Source organism: Chlamydomonas reinhardtii, chromosome 7 (assembly GCF_000002595.2).
Source record: "Chlamydomonas reinhardtii strain CC-503 cw92 mt+ chromosome 7, whole genome shotgun sequence".
Taxonomy (NCBI): domain Eukaryota; kingdom Viridiplantae; phylum Chlorophyta; class Chlorophyceae; order Chlamydomonadales; family Chlamydomonadaceae; genus Chlamydomonas; species Chlamydomonas reinhardtii.
The window spans coordinates 3,793,107-3,811,920 of record NC_057010.1 but is presented as its reverse complement, the minus strand read 5'-3'; the positions used below and the strand labels follow the sequence as shown (position 1 = coordinate 3,811,920).

At 63.8% G+C, this 18,814-nt stretch overlaps 3 protein-coding genes across 3 annotated transcripts in view; 1 reads left to right on the top strand and 2 right to left on the bottom strand.

Moving 5' to 3' along the window:
• CHLRE_07g338550v5 (uncharacterized protein) overlaps positions 1-6,656 on the top strand; it is a 31,034-nt gene extending 24,378 nt beyond the window's left edge. Inside the window, exons 29-37 of the mRNA XM_043064306.1 lie at positions 153-305; positions 499-591; positions 822-1,151; positions 1,568-1,650; positions 1,982-2,045; positions 2,420-2,581; positions 2,909-3,073; positions 3,415-3,557; positions 4,012-6,656. Coding sequence (XP_042922874.1) covers positions 153-305; positions 499-591; positions 822-1,151; positions 1,568-1,650; positions 1,982-2,045; positions 2,420-2,581; positions 2,909-3,073; positions 3,415-3,557; positions 4,012-4,558 — 1,740 coding nt within the window. The 3' untranslated portion in view covers positions 4,559-6,656. The remainder of the gene's footprint in view (positions 1-152; positions 306-498; positions 592-821; positions 1,152-1,567; positions 1,651-1,981; positions 2,046-2,419; positions 2,582-2,908; positions 3,074-3,414; positions 3,558-4,011) is intronic.
• A 14-nt stretch (positions 6,657-6,670) lies between these two features.
• On the bottom strand, positions 6,671-11,472 carry CHLRE_07g338500v5 (uncharacterized protein). Its single transcript, XM_043064305.1, has 3 exons — positions 10,546-11,472; positions 10,098-10,274; positions 6,671-9,812 (listed from the first exon to the last, which is right to left on the bottom strand). The coding sequence occupies exons 1-3, from the start codon at positions 11,133-11,135 to the stop codon at positions 7,154-7,156; spliced, it is 3,426 nt and encodes a 1,141-aa protein (XP_042922873.1). The 5' UTR covers positions 11,136-11,472; the 3' UTR covers positions 6,671-7,153.
• A 72-nt stretch (positions 11,473-11,544) lies between these two features.
• Positions 11,545-18,812, bottom strand: CHLRE_07g338451v5 (uncharacterized protein). The gene is made up of 12 exons (XM_043064304.1): positions 18,365-18,812; positions 18,007-18,146; positions 17,471-17,554; positions 17,128-17,168; positions 16,843-16,924; positions 16,340-16,420; positions 16,009-16,086; positions 15,609-15,668; positions 15,319-15,451; positions 14,774-14,889; positions 14,327-14,462; positions 11,545-14,069 (listed from the first exon to the last, which is right to left on the bottom strand). Exons 1-12 carry the CDS (start codon positions 18,423-18,425, stop codon positions 13,867-13,869), a joined length of 1,215 nt encoding a protein of 404 aa, XP_042922872.1. The 5' UTR covers positions 18,426-18,812; the 3' UTR covers positions 11,545-13,866.
• Between the last annotated feature and the right edge of the window lie 2 nt (positions 18,813-18,814).

The window sequence follows — 18,814 nt, the reverse complement described above, 5'->3', positions numbered from 1 at the left end:
CCCGGCCCGCCAACTGCCACCTGCCAAGTACCGTAGCGTACCGTGGCCCTGCTGTACATACCTATCCGCACTCCACACCATCCTAACTACATGCATACACACCTTCTTGTGTGCTGCATTAACACGCACACGCATGTAACAACTCCCGACAGGTGCTGTCCATCACGCGCAAGGTTTCGCTGCAGTGGCCGGCGGCGGTGCGCGAGTTCCTCGCGGTCACGAACAGCCTGTCCTACTCGGTGTCGTCCTTCATCTCGCTGGACTGCTCCCTCGACCACACCTCCGCAGTGCCGGTGTCGGTGCAGGTGCGGCGGTGGCGTACCCCTCGGTGGGGCTGTGCTTATTGGTGGTGTGCTCGCTTGCTCGCTCGCTCAACTGCACTCGTGCTGTAAGCCGCCCTTGTGCTCGTCATTACCTAACACCGCACAAAACCACAAAACACCTCAAAACATCTCAAAACACTTTCAAAACACTTTCAAAACACTTTCAAACATGCAGCGCACCATCATCTCGCTGTCGGTGCCGCTGATGCTGGCGCTGCTGGCGTGGCTGCTGTGGACGGCGCTGTACTTCCGTCTGAAGGCCCGCAAGGTGGGCCGTGGGGCGGAGGAGGGGAGAGACACAGGAGAGCCGCACTCTGCATGGACCGCACACCGCTCCCCGTGTGTGTATGCACGTGAACGGCGCCTGCTGCCGCACCCTGCCGCACCCTGTCGCACCTAAAACCAAACTTCAAACCCCAAACTATAAACTACCAATATCTACATTTACCATCCGCTGACGCCAGAATGCCCCATGCCGCCTGCTCGCCGCGCCCGCAGGCCGTTGTGCCCAGTTACGGCCGCTACATGAACACGCGCTTCGTCATCACCCTCATCGTCATCACCTTCTACTGCTACCCCGGCGTCACCGACATGCTGCTCTCCATCTTCTCCTGCCCGCGACTCGACACCGGCGGCGCAGCCACGCCGTACGGCGCCGCGGCACGTGCCGTGGGCACGTTCTGGGCTGAGGACTACGACCTGGAGTGTTTCAAGGGCGTGCACAACTTCCTGGCGATGGCTCTGGCGCTGCCGCTGGTGGTGGTGTTCAGTCTGGGCGTGCCGGCAGCCAGCGCGTTGTTCCTGTGGTACAACAGGGACAGGCTGGAGGTGAGGAGGGGAAGGGGAAGGGGAAGGGGAAGGGGAGGGGGAAGGGGAGGGGGAGGGGAAGGGGAAGGGGAAGGGGAAGGGGAAGGGGAAGGGGAAGGGGAAGGGTTGTATGTACCAGCCCAAAGTAGGGGGATGGGAAGGGACGGTGAACGCTCTCCACAGAGGGGGCTTGGCCGGGGCTTGCTGCTTCAGCTGGTACCCACAGCGCCGAGCCCGGGGCCCAGCCGCATCCGCACTCGGCGCTTGCGCCGCGTTGCCGTGCCATGCCCTATTCCGTATTCCGTGCTGTGCTGACATTCAAAAGTGTGTCGCCCGCGGCCCCGCCGCCTTCCCCACCCCCACTTTACTTGCTGTCCCCTGATTCCCCTGCTGCTTGTATCCTGTTCCAAACGTTTTTTACCTTGCCACCCTCACAGAACGACCCGGCCTTTGCTGCCAAGTACGGATTCGTGTTCGGCGAGTACCGGCCGCAGTACTTCTACTGGGAGTCCATCATCATGTGAGTTTGTTGGATCCGAGATACGGTACAAGCGGTGATGGGGGTCATGCCGAGCAAGGGGCCGCCCGCCGTGGGCTGGAGGAGCCACGCAGACATACCCAGGGGGCGTGGGCGTCCGTGCCGCTTCACGCGGCCCCTGGCCCTGCATGCCGTATGAGGGCCTGGCACCTGGCAATGTTTCTCCATTTCAATCCGTACACAATCACTGGATGTCGGCACGTCATACAGTCATACTCCAGTCTCGTGGTACTCACTCCCGTCTTGCATGGGCGGCTAACCCCCTCTCCCCACACCCCACACCCCTCGCGCCGCGTGTGCCACACACACACAGGCTGCGCAAGCTGGTCATGGTGGTGGTGATTGTGTATGTGGGATACATCGGCGTGGGCGTGCAGGTGAGGCCACGGCAGCAGCAGCAGCGGGGGACGGGGAGGCAGCGGGCGGCGGGCCATGCGGACGTGCGGCAGACAGGCTGCAGCAGCGGGCATGCGGGCGGGGGCTGACAGGCCGTGGGGGTGCAGGACCCTACACACAGCAACCCAACGCACACACCACGCAGCGCCCATCGCGCCCATTCTCAACCGCCTCTCAACGCCGACGCCTCGCCTGCTCTCCAACCCAACCCTCCCCTCCCCTCCCTCCCCTCCGCCCCGGTGCCAATGTGCCTGGCTGCAACCTCGCTTGTCCTTGATTGGTCATGAACATGAATGCAATTCCCCCAACTTCTTGAATACTCACGAATGCAACTTTCCCTCCCCCTCCCCGTCAGGTGCTGGTGGCCCTGGGCGTGCTGATGCTGGCCACTGTGATGCAGCTGCTGTGCCGGCCCTTCCGCGAGCCCGCCATGAACGACCTGGAGCGGCTCAGCCTCTACTCCACCTGCTCCACACTCTACCTCTCGCTGTTCCTGTACGTGGAGGGCGTGTCGGAGGTGAGGGGGGGAGGTGGGGAGGAGGTGGTGGGGAGGGGGGGGGGGGTGAGGAGGGGGGGGCGATGAGAAGGGCGGTAAGTACCAGCCGAAACTAAACCAAACCGGGACGGGGCAAGGGGCCAAGGTGTGTTGGGGGGTGTGGGAGGGTGCAGGAGGCGGCGTTGGGGGTGGAGGATGCCGAGGTGGAGGTGGGAGCGAAGCCAATCCAACAGAAGCGGATGCAGAGGCTGCGATGATGGCGTGTTGGAATGATCAAGGAGTGCGTGTGGGCCTCTTACTGGTGACAAGCCCGGCTATCTATACCACAACAAAAATGTGCTCCTGCAGGCCGGCCGCATAGTGTTGAGCTGCATGCTGTTGGGCGGCAACAGTCTGGTGGCCGCCTTCTTCACCTACTGCCTTGGCCGGGAGGTGCGGCGGCACACCATCGCCGAGTACGACATGGACGGAGACGGCAGGCTGAGCTGGGCCGAGTGGGAGGTGATGGTGCTGGTGAGGCGGGGAGCGTGGGGTTGGGGGATGGGGGATGGGGGGTGGCGGAGTGCGTGGGGTGAAGTGGGTTGGGTTCGTGCGTGTCTTTGGGGGCGCCTGGCGGCGTGAGACGGCGGTGCCGCACGGCCTGGTCTCCCCTGTGTGGAGTCCGTCATCGATCATGCGTGCACGTGTGCTGTGTGTGCCCCCATATGGCTGGGTTGTGCGTGTGACCCATTGCCCGCGCCACAAAACCCGCATGTATAAAGCCTCCGCCCCTCCATCGTGCCTGGCTACGACTTTGCTTCTTCTTACTGAAATACGATGTGTATACACCCCCCCTTCGCGCTGCTGCTGTGTAGACCAAGCTCGGGGAGAACTGGTTCGGGCACGGGGTGTTGGGTCTGGCGCGGGCTGTGCGTGCCGGCGTGCATCTGGCGCGGCGCGTGCTGGGCCGCTCGGTGCGCAGCAGCGCCCGCGCCGTGGCCCGTGTGGCGTCTGGCAGGTGGGACACACGCGGGGGCTGGGCTGGGCTGGGCTGGAGCTGGGCTGGGTTGGAGCTGCAGTTTCGTGTTGAGCGCCCGCCCGTTGCGGGCCCTGCTGGCACATGGTAGACATCTCGTCTAGCGGTAATGCGGTCAGCTTACATTGGCAGAAGGGCTGGGTGACTGAAGAGAAGGACACCGGTAGTGACTTGAGATGAGGACAGGAGTTGGGTTGCCAGCAGTTCCTTTGTTTCGTTACTGGCGGCGTGACACTCGCCCGTAAGTGGAGTTCTACTTGGCAATATGTTTCTCAACCCGCTCCCACGCCCCACCCCCACACCACACCTGCTGTCTACTTCGCTACACTTCTCTGTGCCCATCCTTGCAACCCCCACTTCTCTGCACCAATCTTTGCAACCCCCAATGGCTACAACTCGCGTCTTCTTGATTGATTATGCACGTAACCCCCCACAGGCCGCTCTTCCCACAAGACAGCTCCCGCGGCTCGCGGGGCTTTGGCGGCGACGCCTCCCTCGCCAGCACCTCACGCACATCAGTCTTGCGCCGAGCCTCCACGCGCTCCTCCACCACCACCACCACCACCACCACCGCCACCGCCACCAGCAGCGGCGGCGCGTCCCGCGCCAGGCACTCGCTGCTGCTGCATCACCAGCAGCCGTCGCCGTCAGCCGCCTCGGCGCGCACAGCGGTGGTAACGACCGCGCCGAGCCACAGCAGCAGCGCCGGAGGCGGCGGCGGCGGTGGCGGCAGCAGCCTCCGGCTCTCAGGGCTCCTGCCGTTCCGCGTCAGTGGGCTGAGCGGCAGGGAGCAGAAGCCGCAGCCTCTAGCGCAGCCGCCCGCGCCACAAAGCGGTGACTCGTCACAGCAGCAGCAGCCACAGCCGCTGTTGCGGACAGCAACCCCACCGCCGGCTGCCAGCACTGGCAGCGTAGCCAGCGGGAGTGGCATGAGCAGCCGCGCGGCGAGCGGGCGGCCGGGGGTGCCGCGGGAGCCGGTGTGATGATAGGAGTTGTAGCCGTGAAGGGAGTGTTGGCGAGGGTGGAGCTACCCTCTTGGGGCCACACGAAACCCTGCAGATCTCGCAAGGAGGAACAGAGCTGCTTGGGCTTCGTGGCCAGCACGTTTTGTTGTGCTTGCGGCATTGGGTTTTGTGCGGTTCAAGGACCGGACTTCTCGAGCGGGAAGCAGGGGGCGGCGGGTCTGCCTGTTAGGCACGGATTTTGATTGCGGCGCGTGGGGGTCCACGCGACCGGTGAATGCGTTGGTACAAGCTGTGAATATGGGGGAGGGAGTACAGGCGCGCTTTTGCAGTAGGACGGTTAACCGTTTCGGACGAACTGGATATGATTGTGTGGGCTGTGTTGAGCGGGTTTGTGTTTTGGTGTCACGCTTGCGATCATGGGAGGCTGAAGCAATGCGGCACAGTCCATGAGATTGAAATGATTGTGGGCATTCCCTCGTTGATTTGTGGGGAAGGTTATGAGCTCAAGGAAAAAGGTGGCATTTGAAAGGCGAAGTTTTGTGGGACAGGTCCGGACAGTCCGCAGCAGTGGACAAGGGACAAAACCCGCTTCTCCCCAACGGAACAACTGCTTAATTTTAACTCACCATGTGCTTGTGGGAGTACGCTTCGTTAACCTGCTGAACCCTGTCCTGAAAATCATGGCGTGTGCGAATGTCGTCGTGCCAATGCTGTTGCTTCTTGCCGTGCTTGTTCACAGCAACTCCTGCGGGGCCCCACTTGTGACGGCGGTCCTTAGGTGTGTACAATGTCCCGGCGTTGCGGTTGCAGCCGCTGCCTATTGTTCTTCTTGTTGCATACATGCATGTAATCAGAACCTTTTGGTACATATGATATCGACGAACACTAATGCCACTGGGCGTTTCATGCATCCAATTTGTTCGTTTTGCCGCAACGCCGCCCCCAGTGTGCTTGACACTGGTGTGGAAGACTAGTGAGAAGGGAGAAGGGAGGTAAAGCGAGAAGGCGGAAGGAGGAGAAGCGGGCCCCAGGACTAGAGTTTGTAGTAGCGCGCTGCGGTTTGGTACCGTTGTTTGGCGTCTTATGCAATCATGCGGGTGGGAATTTCCAGTGTATATGTGCTGTCACGATGTGCGTTTTTTGTGCCATGCAGAGTGTGGCCTGGGCGAGGCTGGGATTGTGATAGGATGCGCGAGCATGTTGGGGTCAGGTGGGGTTTCCCCGCATGGGATTCGGAGTCAATGGAAATGGCGCGCAGCTAGCTGCAATGGATTAGGTGGATTCATCATGCAAGGCAATAATGTTTGGAGTGCGATGTCGGAAGCAAACAGAACGTGCGGGCACCGCTTGGTGCGTTCAATTGTTGGGGTGCTTGATGACCCAGCTTGAGGGACTGCTGTTGCTTGAAAAGGACTTGCTGCTTCTTCCGGCAAGCAAGGGCCAGGACAAGGGGCGCGTGTGATGCAATGTGAGGACACTGGGGTGGAGGTCGGGTGCGGGCGAACCTGCGACAGACTTGCCAGGGAGTACAAGCATTGGGGGGCCAGAGCTGAACAAGCTGAGAGGGAGGAGGTGAGGGAGGAGGAGGCGAGGGAGGAGGCGAGAGGACGGGGGGAGGAGGCGAACAGGGCAGAACAAGCGGCAACGGAGATGGCGCACAGTGGTGCTTGCGATGTCTGTGGGTAGTGACTGTCAAGCTGACAGATTAGAACAGAGTGCGCGGTAGGACAGGTTGGCCCAGAGTTGGCTGACCTTTCTCGTTTGTTTGCATGCGTTTAAGAACCTTTGGCCTGTGGGCGACAACGCCCGTGCGACGGCCCAAGCTTGCAGGACAGTAGTGCCTGCGACACAACCTAACGCAATTGATTGTCGGCGGATTCGGGGCTGCTGCCCTATCTAATGTCCTACTCATCTGAGCCTTGTGCAAGTGTATGCGGTGAGCGTGGCGTGTTACTTGCAAAACGTATGCTAGGCCTCACGACTAGGCCTAGACCAAAGGCATTCTTGTTGCTGAGCGTGCGAAGGCTGCGATGGCGAACGCCGCGCGTGCCCCGAGTCTGTCTGCGAGTGACTGTCCGTGGGCCAGCGCGGGCGAGGGCTGTAAGAGAGAAAAATGACTGCAGGCTTCAAGGTTGGCTTTCATTAACAGCGTTGGCGGCTTGGCGCGCGCGTGCAGTTGTGGCCGGCAGTGATAGGGGCGACTCTACCCGTTGCCACACCAAGTTTTGCAACAGCAGCTGTTCCGCCGCCAAACACCAATGTCCGTCCCTTTGCCAGCGCACCGAGCGCAGCCATCGCGTATTGGACCGCACGTGCAGAGGATTAAACAAGGCTGGGTGCACCGAGCATTTGTACTGCACGTGCCGCCAGCCACCATCACCGTTCCATTTCCACTGCACGTGACGCCTGGCCACCACCACCGTCCTAGGAGTGGTGCCGGAAACCGCTGAGCTACTACGCGTGACAACTGCAGCACAACAAGTCAAACTGCCAAAACCACATCCGACACGCAAACCGACTGCTACCCCGCCTCCCCCCCGGAGTACCCTGCTAGCGGTGTCCTCATGCGTCAGCCAGCCTGGCCAATGGCCGACACGCCCCTGCCGGCCTGCCCTAGGGCGCCGGGCCGCACGCCTGCTTGTGCCCCGCCCGCCAGTGCGCCACCTGGCACCCCCGGCAGCAGTACACTGCCGCGCCGCCGCAGCCGCCACACGCCTTGAGCGGCCGCTCCGCCTCGCAGTCGCCCTCCAGCACCACACAGGCTGGGTTGGAGCACAGCCGCGGCAGCTGCAGCGCCCTGCCAGCCTCGCTCAGCGGCAGCAGCACCGCCCGCCCACCCGGCAGCGCAAGCGCCCACTGCGCCCGCCCGGCCCACACAGCCACCCGCATCTCGGCCACCAGGCCGCCCCAGGCAGCCTCATCTCCGCTGCCCATGCCCTTGGCCCAATCCACGAGCTTCATAAAGGGTTCGCCGCACTGGCGTCCTACTCCTGATGGCAAGTCGTTGGCCGCGACGTCATCTCGCACAGCTTCCAGGTAGGCCACCCACGGCTCCTCGCAGTCGCCCGCCACCACCCACGCCCGCCACTCCTCGGGCGCGAGCGCGGCGTAGGCCACGCACGCCTCCGCGACCAGCCATGCCGACGCGGCGCGGGCAGCCGCGTCGGCCCCCCCTCGGCGCACCGCATTGTGGGCGCGCAGCCCGGACTGCAGCTGCTGCGCCGCGCACAGGTCGTGCAGCACGAAGCGGCGCACCTCGGGGTCTAAGTCCCACTCCTGCCCATCCGGCGTGCTGGTTCGGGTGCCGGCGCCGGTGCTGCTGGGGATGGCGCCGGTGCTGCTGGGGATGGCGCCGGTGCTACTGGGGATGGCGCCGGTGCTGCTGGGGATGGCGCCGCCCGCGGCGCCGGAGGAGCTTGCGCCGCCACCGTTGCCGCTCCTGATGCCATGTTCAATGAGCATCGTCACCCAGCCCAAGCAACACCTCTCGTTCACGCAGAAGGGCGACGCCTCAGCCGTTGAACTGGGGCACGGGCACGCCGCAAACTGCCGCGTGCTGCGGCGGGTGTGCTCGGCCAGGGCGGGCAGCCACTCCCGCACCATCAGCGCCGTGACTGCCACCATGCGCTCCGATGTCATCACCCGGCGCAGGCACGCGCTTGACTCCTGTGCCATGTCCACTGCTGCTGAAGGGCCCTCCGTGCCTGCCCGCGCAGCATACGGCATCAGCGCCGGTGCGCAATGAGCGGTGGCCTCCGCCGCAGTGTGACGCGCCATGCTATAGCAGCACGCAAGTGCCCCCAGAGTCAGCCGCTGAACTGCATGTGTGCTGCTGCCGGGCCTCGTGCACATCTCTTTTCCATTTGCACGGCGCAGGACTTTGCCTAGCGTGGCCACCAGCGACGCAGCCTCCCGCGCGGGCGCGGTCGCCAGGAGCCACACCAGCACTTCCAGGCGCCCGTGCAGAAAGCTAGCGAGCTGGTCTGCCACGCCGTTGTAGACGCCGTGCGGGTCATCACGCGCGGCGCGGCGGAACGCATTCTCCACCAGCTCAGGCAGCAGCCCCCCCGCCCGCAGCCCCGCCCGCAGCCCGGCACAGTACGGCGACACCAGGCGCTGCTCCCGCTGCTCCTGCTCCCGCTGCAGCGCGGGCGCTGGAGTCGTAGTACCGCTGCCCGCGGCCCCGGCGGCCACCGCCTCGCCGTTGCCCGATGAGCCTCGCGCCGCCTGCGAGCTGCCCGAGGGTTCCGTCAGCAGCTCGGCGGCCTTCGGCCAGGAGGCGGCCTCGCTCGTCAGTGACGTGTGCACCTGCCGCAGGCCGTGGTCCAGCAGGCCCTGCAGCCTCGCCGACACGTCCAAAGTCGCGCCGCCCAGCCCGTGACGCAGCAGCAGCGACAGCTGCCGCCACAACCGGTCGGCCGCCGCAGCGGCGATCGGCGCGCGCGTGACCACGCCCAGGCTGCAAGGGATATCCAAGTTGCAAGCATCCGGCAAGCACGAAAATGTGAGCATAAGCGCATGCCAGCCGGTAGCCACATGTCCCTCCGCTGGCAGCAGGCCGCGCACCGGGGCACGCGGCAACCACTGCTGCCCCTCAGCGCAGCTGCTGCCTGCGCTGCCCAGGGCCGCCCACGCCTTCGCGAACGCATCCCCCGCCGCTGCCTCCGCCTCCGCGTCCGCGTCCCAGCCTGACCACCCTTGCCGCAGGGCAGCATGGTACGCAGCGGATGCCGCCGCCAGGTCCCCTACCCGCAGGCCAATGTCCAGGGTCGCACGCAGCGGCAGTGCAGTGCTCTGCAGCTGCAGCTTGTCCGCGGCCGCAGCCTGCCGCCTGCCTTGCGCATCCTGCTGTGGAGACACCTGGGCGCAGCGGTCCTTCTCAAGGGCGTCCGCTGATCGCGGCAGCCGGGCCGTGTGCACCAGCAGCTCAACGCCTAGGTCGGCATCAAGATGCCAGGGCGCAGATCCTGCTGCTGCAGCCATTGCAGAAGAGCCCCCCGCTGCGCCGCCGCTGCCGCTTGCGCTCTGCGCATTACAGCTGCTCGACCACAGTGCGGCGAGCAGCTCCGCCGGCGCGCCGTAGCTGCGGCCGCCGTCGGTCGCGCGCAACGCCGCCAAGCCCAGGGACAGGGTGCAGTAGTGCACGCAGGGCCCGGTGATGAGGCGGGCGGCGATGTGGTGCAGGCGGTTGATGACGGCGGCGGCGTCATCCGCTGGCAGCAGGAGCTTCATGGCCTCGTGCTCGTTGAACAAGGACGTCGTTGCGGACATGCTGCGGGGCACGCACACGTGGGTAATGTGGACAAAAATCCAGTTCAGAGCTCAGAATCGTACCAACAGCCGTTTTAGTAGAAGAATACAGCTTGGGGGCGTGCTTTGCGGTTTCGATTCGGCCTCGGTTACACACCAGTACAAACCAGTGCTAAATTGTCCTTGAGTGAAGGACATACCACCATCGTACGTGTCCGACTGTGCCGACACGGTGCGCCTCCTCTAGCTAGTCCGGCCCCTCTGGTCCGCCTCGTCTAGTCCGTCCCAGTAAACCCAGACAGCTTACCTTGTGACCACGCCCACCCAGGCATTGACATTGCCCTCAACTAGGCGTGTGTAGATAGGCATTGCAGCTGATGGTGGTGACGACGACAGCGCCGGCATTACCGCCATCAGCAGCCGCGCCTGCTGCTCCACCACGCCGCTGTCTGCCAGCGCGGTCAGCAGCTCCGGCGCGTACTGCCTGTTCGTGTGTGCGTGACGTTGGATGGGGCCGGCGTGACGCGTAGGTATGGCAGGTTGGGGGCAGAGACGCAGCAGAGCGGGGGTAGTTGACCCACATCAATGCAGAGGTCGCTGACCCACATCAATGCAAGGAAGCTAGCTGCTCGGGCAGGCTGGCGCCGTGCGTATGTAGGTAGGCAGATTGGGTTAGGCAGATTGGGGCATTTGCTTCTCTGGCAGTAAGTAGGTGGGATAGCACGGTGTGCTTGTGCGCGATCGAACCAACGCACCCGAAGAAGTCAGCTAGGCACAGCAGTTGAGCGGGCCGCTTGTTGCCGCCGCCGCCGCGACTGCCGCTTGCACCGTCCCACGCGGACCCGGCCACCGCTGCTGGCAGCCCGCCCTCCACCACCAGCTTCAGGAATTCGGTCAGCACGGCGAGGCAGCGACAAGAGATTTGGGTGCCCAGCACGCAGCACATGAGCGCACTGTGTAGATTTCGGCGTGTGAAGGCGCCGCCTCTGCTGGTATTGCCGCTGCTGACCCCCTGGCCCTGCAACGCCGCCGTGGCGTCCGCCGCCTGCCGCGCCAGGGCCTGGAAGGTGCCCATACGCACCACCGCCAGCAGGGTGCGCAGGATCGCGTCGCGCGCAGCCGCAGAAAGCTCCGAGTTGAGCACGTGGCGAAAGTATGCGCGCAGGAAGTCCACGCAGCCAAACACACATTCGGAGAAGCCCTCGCGGACGTCCAGCTGGAGCGTTCGGGCAGCTGTCGCGTGGAGTTTGAGCAGGCTGGCGAGGAATGTGTCTTTGTGGCTGGCCAGCGCGTCAAGCAGCTGGAATGCCTTCGTGTCGTTCACATCTATTGTTGTTGCTGGCATTGCGCGGTTCAGGACCTCAAAACATGCCACAAGCTGATTAGCAGCGACGCCCGCCGAACGCGAGGCGAGCACGCGAGCTATCAAAGGTGGAGCGTCCGTGAGCGCCTTACTGACCGCCGGCGGTAGCTGTTGTGCTTGCGAGCCCAGTCTCGGCGGCATTTCTGAGTTTGCAACAGTATTCGACCAGGCGTGTGCATGTGTGCAGTGGACTACCTTTATAGTCGTAGAATTTGTAACGGATCAGCGCGATAGACCCGAGGGCTCACCCCCGTGCGGTGCGATGTCCCCGTCCGGTGCCGTGTCCTTGGGCGAGGCCACTCTGCTTGAACTTGCCGTAACTTGACCATGCCGGCGTCGAATGTGCTTGGGGTGCATCGTGAATTGCCGTCCCCTGTTGACCTGTACGGTTTGCGCAACAGGGTTACAGTGTCCTCCACGGGTGCGACATGCCCCCACGGTATTAGGGCCATCCGTGGCTCTCGCCAACGCGGCGTCCCCACACGCCGAAGCCATGTACATTCCCGTCAACAATCTCTCGAGCAGTGGTCATCTGCTTCCCCGCCGCCGCGCCCAGTAGCCGCACACACGGCCAGTCGATAACCATCAACTAACCCACGTCCGTGTGCGAGCGGGGCACTGACAGGGCCTGTGACCATCCAGGGTGGCGCAGGGGGACGTCACGCACCACCGTGCCTGCTTCCTGCCCCGCCTGCCTCCGCGCGTCCCCCCTCCATACATGCGTTCTTGCACCTCTGCGCACACAGGCGCACACCTACCTGCATCCCCTGTCACGTACCTCTGGCGCATGTATGTGCTAGTGTCAAAGCTGATGGTCAAAGCTACCGGTCTCACCCACGCGTCCCTGCGTCGCCGGCAGCCCGTTCCGTCCAGCTCCGCCGCGCTCCTCAACGCAGCGCCCGCCAGCCCGCCCGCCCTAACCAGCGCTGCCATATTGCGCGCACAAGACCTCCGCCGAGGCATAAAACCACCGATGCCGTGTCTTCCTTCCTTGCCACGCCCGCTAGGGCCCGCCGCCGCCATACATCCCCACCTCACAAATTCCACCACACCCGCAAGTACGACACACACAAAGTGACGACACGAACATGCATGAAGCCAGTGCCGCACGAGCAAAACCCAGAAGCCGCCCATCCCTGCAGGCCCGACCTGATTCACGACCCCCCACACACACGCCATGCATCATCGCACCACCCACCCATTCTCGTCCACGCACCACCACCATCATACGCCGCGGCCCTCGATGAGCCCTCGCGGACCTCATCAGGCGCCCGACCCCAACAGTCTTAACATCAAACGCAGCGGCGCGTGAATCCAAATGCAACTGCCTTGTGGCGGCGGCGATGACTCGCGGTGGCGGAGCCGCATGCCATGCATGCCGTCCCGTGCCTGCATACCGGCAGCAGCAGTCGTGCATCTATGCACGATTGACTTGCTACTGCCGCCGTCGCCACATGCCTTGCACTGTAGCCGCTGTAGCAGGTCCACCACTACACCATACCGTACCACCACCACCACCACGCACGGCAGTACCACCTACCATGGCACCACCGAGGCAGCAGGCATCACCAACACACGGGCCACGCATTCGCCTACCACCGCAGCAGTCATCCGCAGGCGCACTGTCTCGCAGTCTCACTACACACAGCGCGCCATCCGCAATGCAAGCCCCAAAAGCGTTCCACGTTTTAACAGCTAGCTTCAGCCAGCGGTCCCTCTCATGAATCCCTCATTATTGATTCCAAGATATACTCGGTCGCAGGCACATGCAAGGCCGCAGAGCTTCGGGGAATGCGCGGCGTGCCGCTGCGGTTTTGGGGAGAGGTGCAGCCCAAGGCAGCTGCGGCACCCTTTTACTCCCACCACCATCAAGTGGCTTCGGAAGTAACGAGCTAGCAGTTACTTACAGGCACACACGCAGACACACCATCCAATCGCACCATGTGCCTCGAGCCGGCCCCTGAGGTGGAATCCGTCCCTGACCATGCGCCTTATTGCTTGCTTGTCAGCCATTGTGTGTGGTTGATTACAGGTGGGAAACACAGCAACCGGAAGCAAGCGAGTTGCGATGGCATGCAGGCACACACGCATTCGTGCATGCATTCACTGGAGAAACAGGGTAGGACTGCGCCTTGCCCCTCATCGTGCGCGCCCTCAGATTCTCACAATTTCAAAGCAACCTGACCTTTGCCAAAAGAAGTTTCTGATTGCGCAGTTCGTGTTCGTGCCTTTCGGAAGGCCCGTCAAAAGGAGATAAAAGAGAACGCCTGGTCGAGGGCGGGGAGCCTCATATAAGGCTGACACGCACCATTCACGAGCGTCACACATATGGTACACTTCATGTTCACCTGTGTTGCGATGTGCAATCCATATCTGCTGGATAAACCCACGGTCCAGCACAGAATTACTGTCCTCGGCCTAAAAGCACACATTCACACACACACACAAACACACACACACACACACTCACACTCACACACATATCATGCACAGCAGGCGTGGCGACGGCGGCAAGGACCATCAAGGAGACACTTACGGCGAGACAGCAGCAGCAGCGGCGGAGCGACGATCGAGGACGGGTAGCAGATGCCAGGCGCGGCAGCGCGGCGACAGCAGCAACAGCAGTAGCAGCGGCAGGGAGCGGCAGTAGCACCCGCCACAGCCAACATACACACCGTCACCACCACCGCCGCACCCGTGCGTGCAGCTTCATCTACCACGGCGGCCGCTGGCCGGCGCCGCGGCCGTGGGGTGCGCCGCCGTAGTGGTGGCCGTGCCCGCCGCCTCCCTTGCCTCCCTTGCCGCCGCCGCTCTTGCCGCCGCCGCTGCGGCCGCCGGCCTCGTCCGAGTCCTCGTCCAGGCTGATGTTGGTGACGCTCGGCTTGGTCCACTTGTGGTACGTCTCCACAAAGCGCACTGTGAGGAGGCGGGGCACGTGTTGGGGGAGCGCGTGTTGGGGGAGCGATTGTGTGTTCGTGTGTTCGTGTGGATTGTGTGTGTGTGTGTGTGCGTGTGTGTTTTTTTTTGTGTGTGTGTGTGTGTGTGTGTGTGTTGTGCTTGTGCATGTGCATGCAAGTGGGGAGTGCTCACACACAGCCCTCCCACCAACTAACCAGCGTCGCAGGGACCTCGCCAGCCGCCCGCCCACACCCCACGAACCCCACGCCACCCACCCGTGCCGCTCTTGCAGCGCATGACGATGCTGTTGGTGGAGGCGCCGCCGCTGTGGTAGCGCACGCCGCGCAGCAGGTCGCCGTCGCTGACGCCGGTGGCGGCAAAGAACACGTCATCGCCCTTGCACAGGTCGTCCTGGGATGGTGGGAGCGGGTGTGGTGTGTGGTGTGTGGGGGAGGGGGAGGGGGAGGGGGAGGGGTGAGGATTTGGGGAATGGAATGGGGGCTGGGGGTTAGAGCACACCCCACATGCGTGTTCCGCACAGCACACGTGCGCCTTGCGGCTGCCTCCCCAGCTGCTGCCCTGCTCCTCGGCCTCCTTCCTCCTTCCCCTCCTCCCTCCCTACCACCCTCTCGTTCTCCTCCACTTCTTCCATCTCTTACCTCCTCCTTCCCTTCCCTACCTCCGCCCCTCCGCCCCTCCAACCCTGCCCCCGCCCGTCTCACCATGAGCAGGATCTTGTTCAGGTCGTAGCCGCGCTCCAGCGCCGCCGCCCGCTCCTTGTCGTCGCGCGGCCACAGTCGGCCCTGGATGTGGCCTCCCATGCACTTGAGCGCGCAGGCTGTGAGATGAGGCGTGTAGGCGTGTAGGCTTGGTAAGTGTGTGTAGGTGGTACGTGTGTGTGTATGTGTGTGTACAGGGTAGGGGCGTGTGGACAGGCACATGCACAGGCCCCGCCACTGCCCACTCCTCTCCGCAGCAGACAGGCAACGCGCACGCCGCCCACACGTGCCCTCTCGCCTTGTGCTGCTCGGACCCCCGCCCACAAACACTCTTGGGGGTCCTGGGTCTTGGCTTCCATGGAATGGAACAGATTGGACCCCCCACCCCCACCCCCACCCCCACCACCACCACCACACACACAGACACACTGGCACACTGGCGCGTGTTCCGTTTCCCTACTCCCCCCCAACACACACATACATACACATACACACGCACACACACATACACACACATACACTCTTGTCTCCTGCCGTGCGCCGCTCACCCGCGATGACGCCCTCGGGTGTGCCGCCAATGCCCAGCATCATGTCCACGGGCCCGCCCGCCTTGGCCACCTCGATGGCGCCCGCCACGTCGCCGTCGCTGATCAGCCGGATGCGCGCACCCGCCTCGCGGCACTGGACAGGGAGGGCAGATGGGGGGGGGAGAATGGGAGGGGAAGGAAGGGAGGGGGGTTCGGCAGCCTGCCTGGCACGCCCGCAGGCACACTCGCAGGCACAACCGCGGGCTTTGCTCTAACCCAGGGGGCAATCCATTCAGCGCGCACGCACGTACCTGGCGGATGAGGTCGGCGTGTCGCGGCCGGTCCAGCATCAGCACCGTCACGTCGCTCACCTGTGCAGTGTGTGTGTGTGTGTGTGTGTGTGTGTGCTTGTAAATACCAGCCTAATTTAAACCAAACCCAATGCAAATGGGGGGTGGAGACATGTAGATGGACCACTTGATGGATGGGGGTGGGAAGGTTATACCGGCAATATAACCGAGGGCGGGCCGAAGGTGCGCCGCGTCAGCACCGCAGACCCCACTCTCAACCCTGTCCACCGTCCCCCTCCCTTCACGACGTTGTACCATCCCCACCCCACCCCACAGCGCAGGCCACGCTCGCTCTTGTGCATTGTGTTTGGTATTCGCTACAACCCCCGCCCCAACCCCCCGCAGTCGCCCCTCCACTCACCGGCTTGTCCAGCGCCCGGGCCACCCACTTGATGTTGTGGCGCACCGAGTAGTCCAGCGACACGGACTCGGGGTCCACCTGCGCGTGCGTATGGACACACACACACACACACACACACACACACACGTGTCACACACCATGTCGCACACACGCCGTCCCATTATGCCTCCTATAAGCACGCGCGTCCCAGACAGCGTACCACCACACGTATTTACGCGTCCACCCCACCCCTCCCCCCACGCTCCGCCCCCGCCCCCACACCTCCCCGCCCCACACCTTCCCGCCCCCTCACCTCCCCGCCTTCTCCACCCTCCATCTCCTCCCCACTCACCTGCGGCCCCACCGCCAGCTTCTCCATGTACATGCAGGGGCCGGGGTCGAACAGGGCGCCGCGCTCGGCCACCGCAATCACCTGCAGAGTGCGGACCGGGAGCGGAGGGAAGTGGAGGGAAGGGAAAGGGGGGGGGGCAGCGCGCGCAGCGGGTGCAGGTCCGGTGAAACGGGTGTATGCGGACACACGTATGTGTGTTTGGGATGGCGCTAGCGGCCCGCTGAGCGTGCAAATGATTTAGCAGCACGCAGTCGTGTGCGTGGCGATGGTGCCGCGGGGGGCGGGGGGAGTAGCGCTGTCACATGGGGAGTGCGGGAATGGTGATTAGGTTTAGGGAACTGGGAAGGAAGGGGGGTTGGAAGTGTGCGTGGGGGCCGGGGCCTGGGACCGGGATGCAGCTGTAGCCGTGGCGGCTACTGCCGATGGCTGTAGCCAGCTACATATGGCAGCAGCCGCAGCAGCTGATCGCGGCGTTGCTGCAGGTAGGAGTCGCGATGTCTTACCGAGATGGCTCCGTTGCGGCCGGCGGCGGTGAGGCTGGTGCCGTCCAGCGGGTCCACCGCTATGTCCACCTTGGGGAACATGCTGCACGTGGAACGTGGGGGGGCAGGGAAGAGGATCGTGTGTGTGTGTGTGTGTGTGTGCGTGTGTGTGTGTGTATGTGTGTGTTTGTGCGTGTGTGTGTGTGTTTGTGGCTTGTGCGAGGCACCACGCATTCATCCTGCACCCGCACGCCCAGCCCGCACCGCCACGCCCGGCCCCAGCCGTGCACGCAACAACACACATACCTGCCGTCGCCGATGCGCTCGCCGCAGTACAGCATGGGCGCCTGCAGCCACAGCAGCCAGGGCGCAGCAGCGCACACGTGTGTATGCGGGGCCAGGCCCGGCGACAATAAGTCGGCTTGCCCCCGGACTGCACGTGCATACGATGGGGCCGCCCCACAGCCCTACCTTGCCCCCCGCCCCCCACGCACTCCTGTTGTTGTCCCACCCACACCCATACAACCACACCGTGCGCCCACGTCCCCGCGCTGACCCACCCACCCACGAACCCAGGCCACCGCCCCGCACCTATCCCCCACACGCGCCCCCCCCAACCCCACAACCCAACCCTCCCCCCCCCGCGCACCTCGTCCTTCTCGCCCTCGCCAATAACCACCACTCCGTCCATGGCCACGCTGTTGAGCACCTTGCGCATCATGTCCACCGCGGCCTGGAGCCAGGTTGCGGGGGGGAAGGGAGGGAAGGGGGGGGGGGAGGAGGCAGGTGGGATAAGGGGAGAGGGAGTGAGGGGTGGCAGGAAGGGAGTGCGGCAGGGGGAGGGGGGAGGGAGTGAATGAGAGGGGGTGGGAGAGAGGGAGAGGGAGGGGGGAGGGAGGAGAGGAGCCGCGCTGTGGGGTGGGTGGGTTGGGCGTACTGCCATACAGCTGGCTATAGAGGGGGGGGTAACCGTTAGACGCCGTGCCACGCAGGTGGGGAGCGCCAACCCAGCCACGTGCAAGTCGTTTTACAGCGAGGCAGGGGCCGGACTTCGCCGCCGGGGTAAAGGCACCGGGGCAAGCTAGCGAACAGGAGCGAAACACTCTAGCCGTCGCATCGCTCTATGCCGCTTCTAGCAGGCTTGTGTGAGCGCTGCCTTTGCGAGGCGTACGAACTTGGCCCTACCTGGTCAGCGGCGTTCTTGTCACCCTTGCCAAACCAGCGCCCCGACGCGAGCGCAGCGGCCTCTGTGACGCGGACGAGCTCCAGCGCAAGGTTGCGCTGCACAATGGAATAGTCTGGGCCCGCATTCGCAGCGCCCTCGCCTGCGTCGGTTTCGAGAAAGCGGGGGGTTGGGACGAGATACCGGGTAGGCAAACGCCCTGCACAGCGCCTGTCAGTCCGCGCTGCCAGGACGAACGGAAAGACAAGCCCGATAACCAGGCAACGCGCCCATTTACAACCGCGGGCTACTTGAAAATGAACGGAAGAGAGCCCTGCCGAGGGGACGCATTGATCTTTAGCTCTGTCAGCGCTCGCTCACCATCCATCACTTCCGCTGCAGCACGCTTCTGCTCTGCCGCATCAGCGGTCCGCGCAGGCATCTGCGCCACCCGAAGTGGCGCGAGCACATTCCGACAGCCGCAAGCGCGCGCCGGGTGAGGCACCGCGGTTGCGGAAGGGCGTGAAGCAAGCCTCATGCTACTCGAAGCGACGCCTGCGCTGACGGCCATTCTCGACTCAGCTGACGCAGCTCCAACGGTGCCCTCTCCCCGAAACAACCCTCAATTGACCGCTGTCTCTTCCTCCAGCCTGTCGACCCTTCAAGCAGCCCACTTGGACCAGATACAGTACGTGTGATGCAGCCTTGTAGAGCCTGCGCGCGTCGCACGACAAAGGCGCGGTCGACTGTATCGCGACAGGTAACTATCGCTGGCGACTGAAGGCGTTTGCCTGAAGAGCCGAACTGTACATGTGAATGTGAAATTTAATG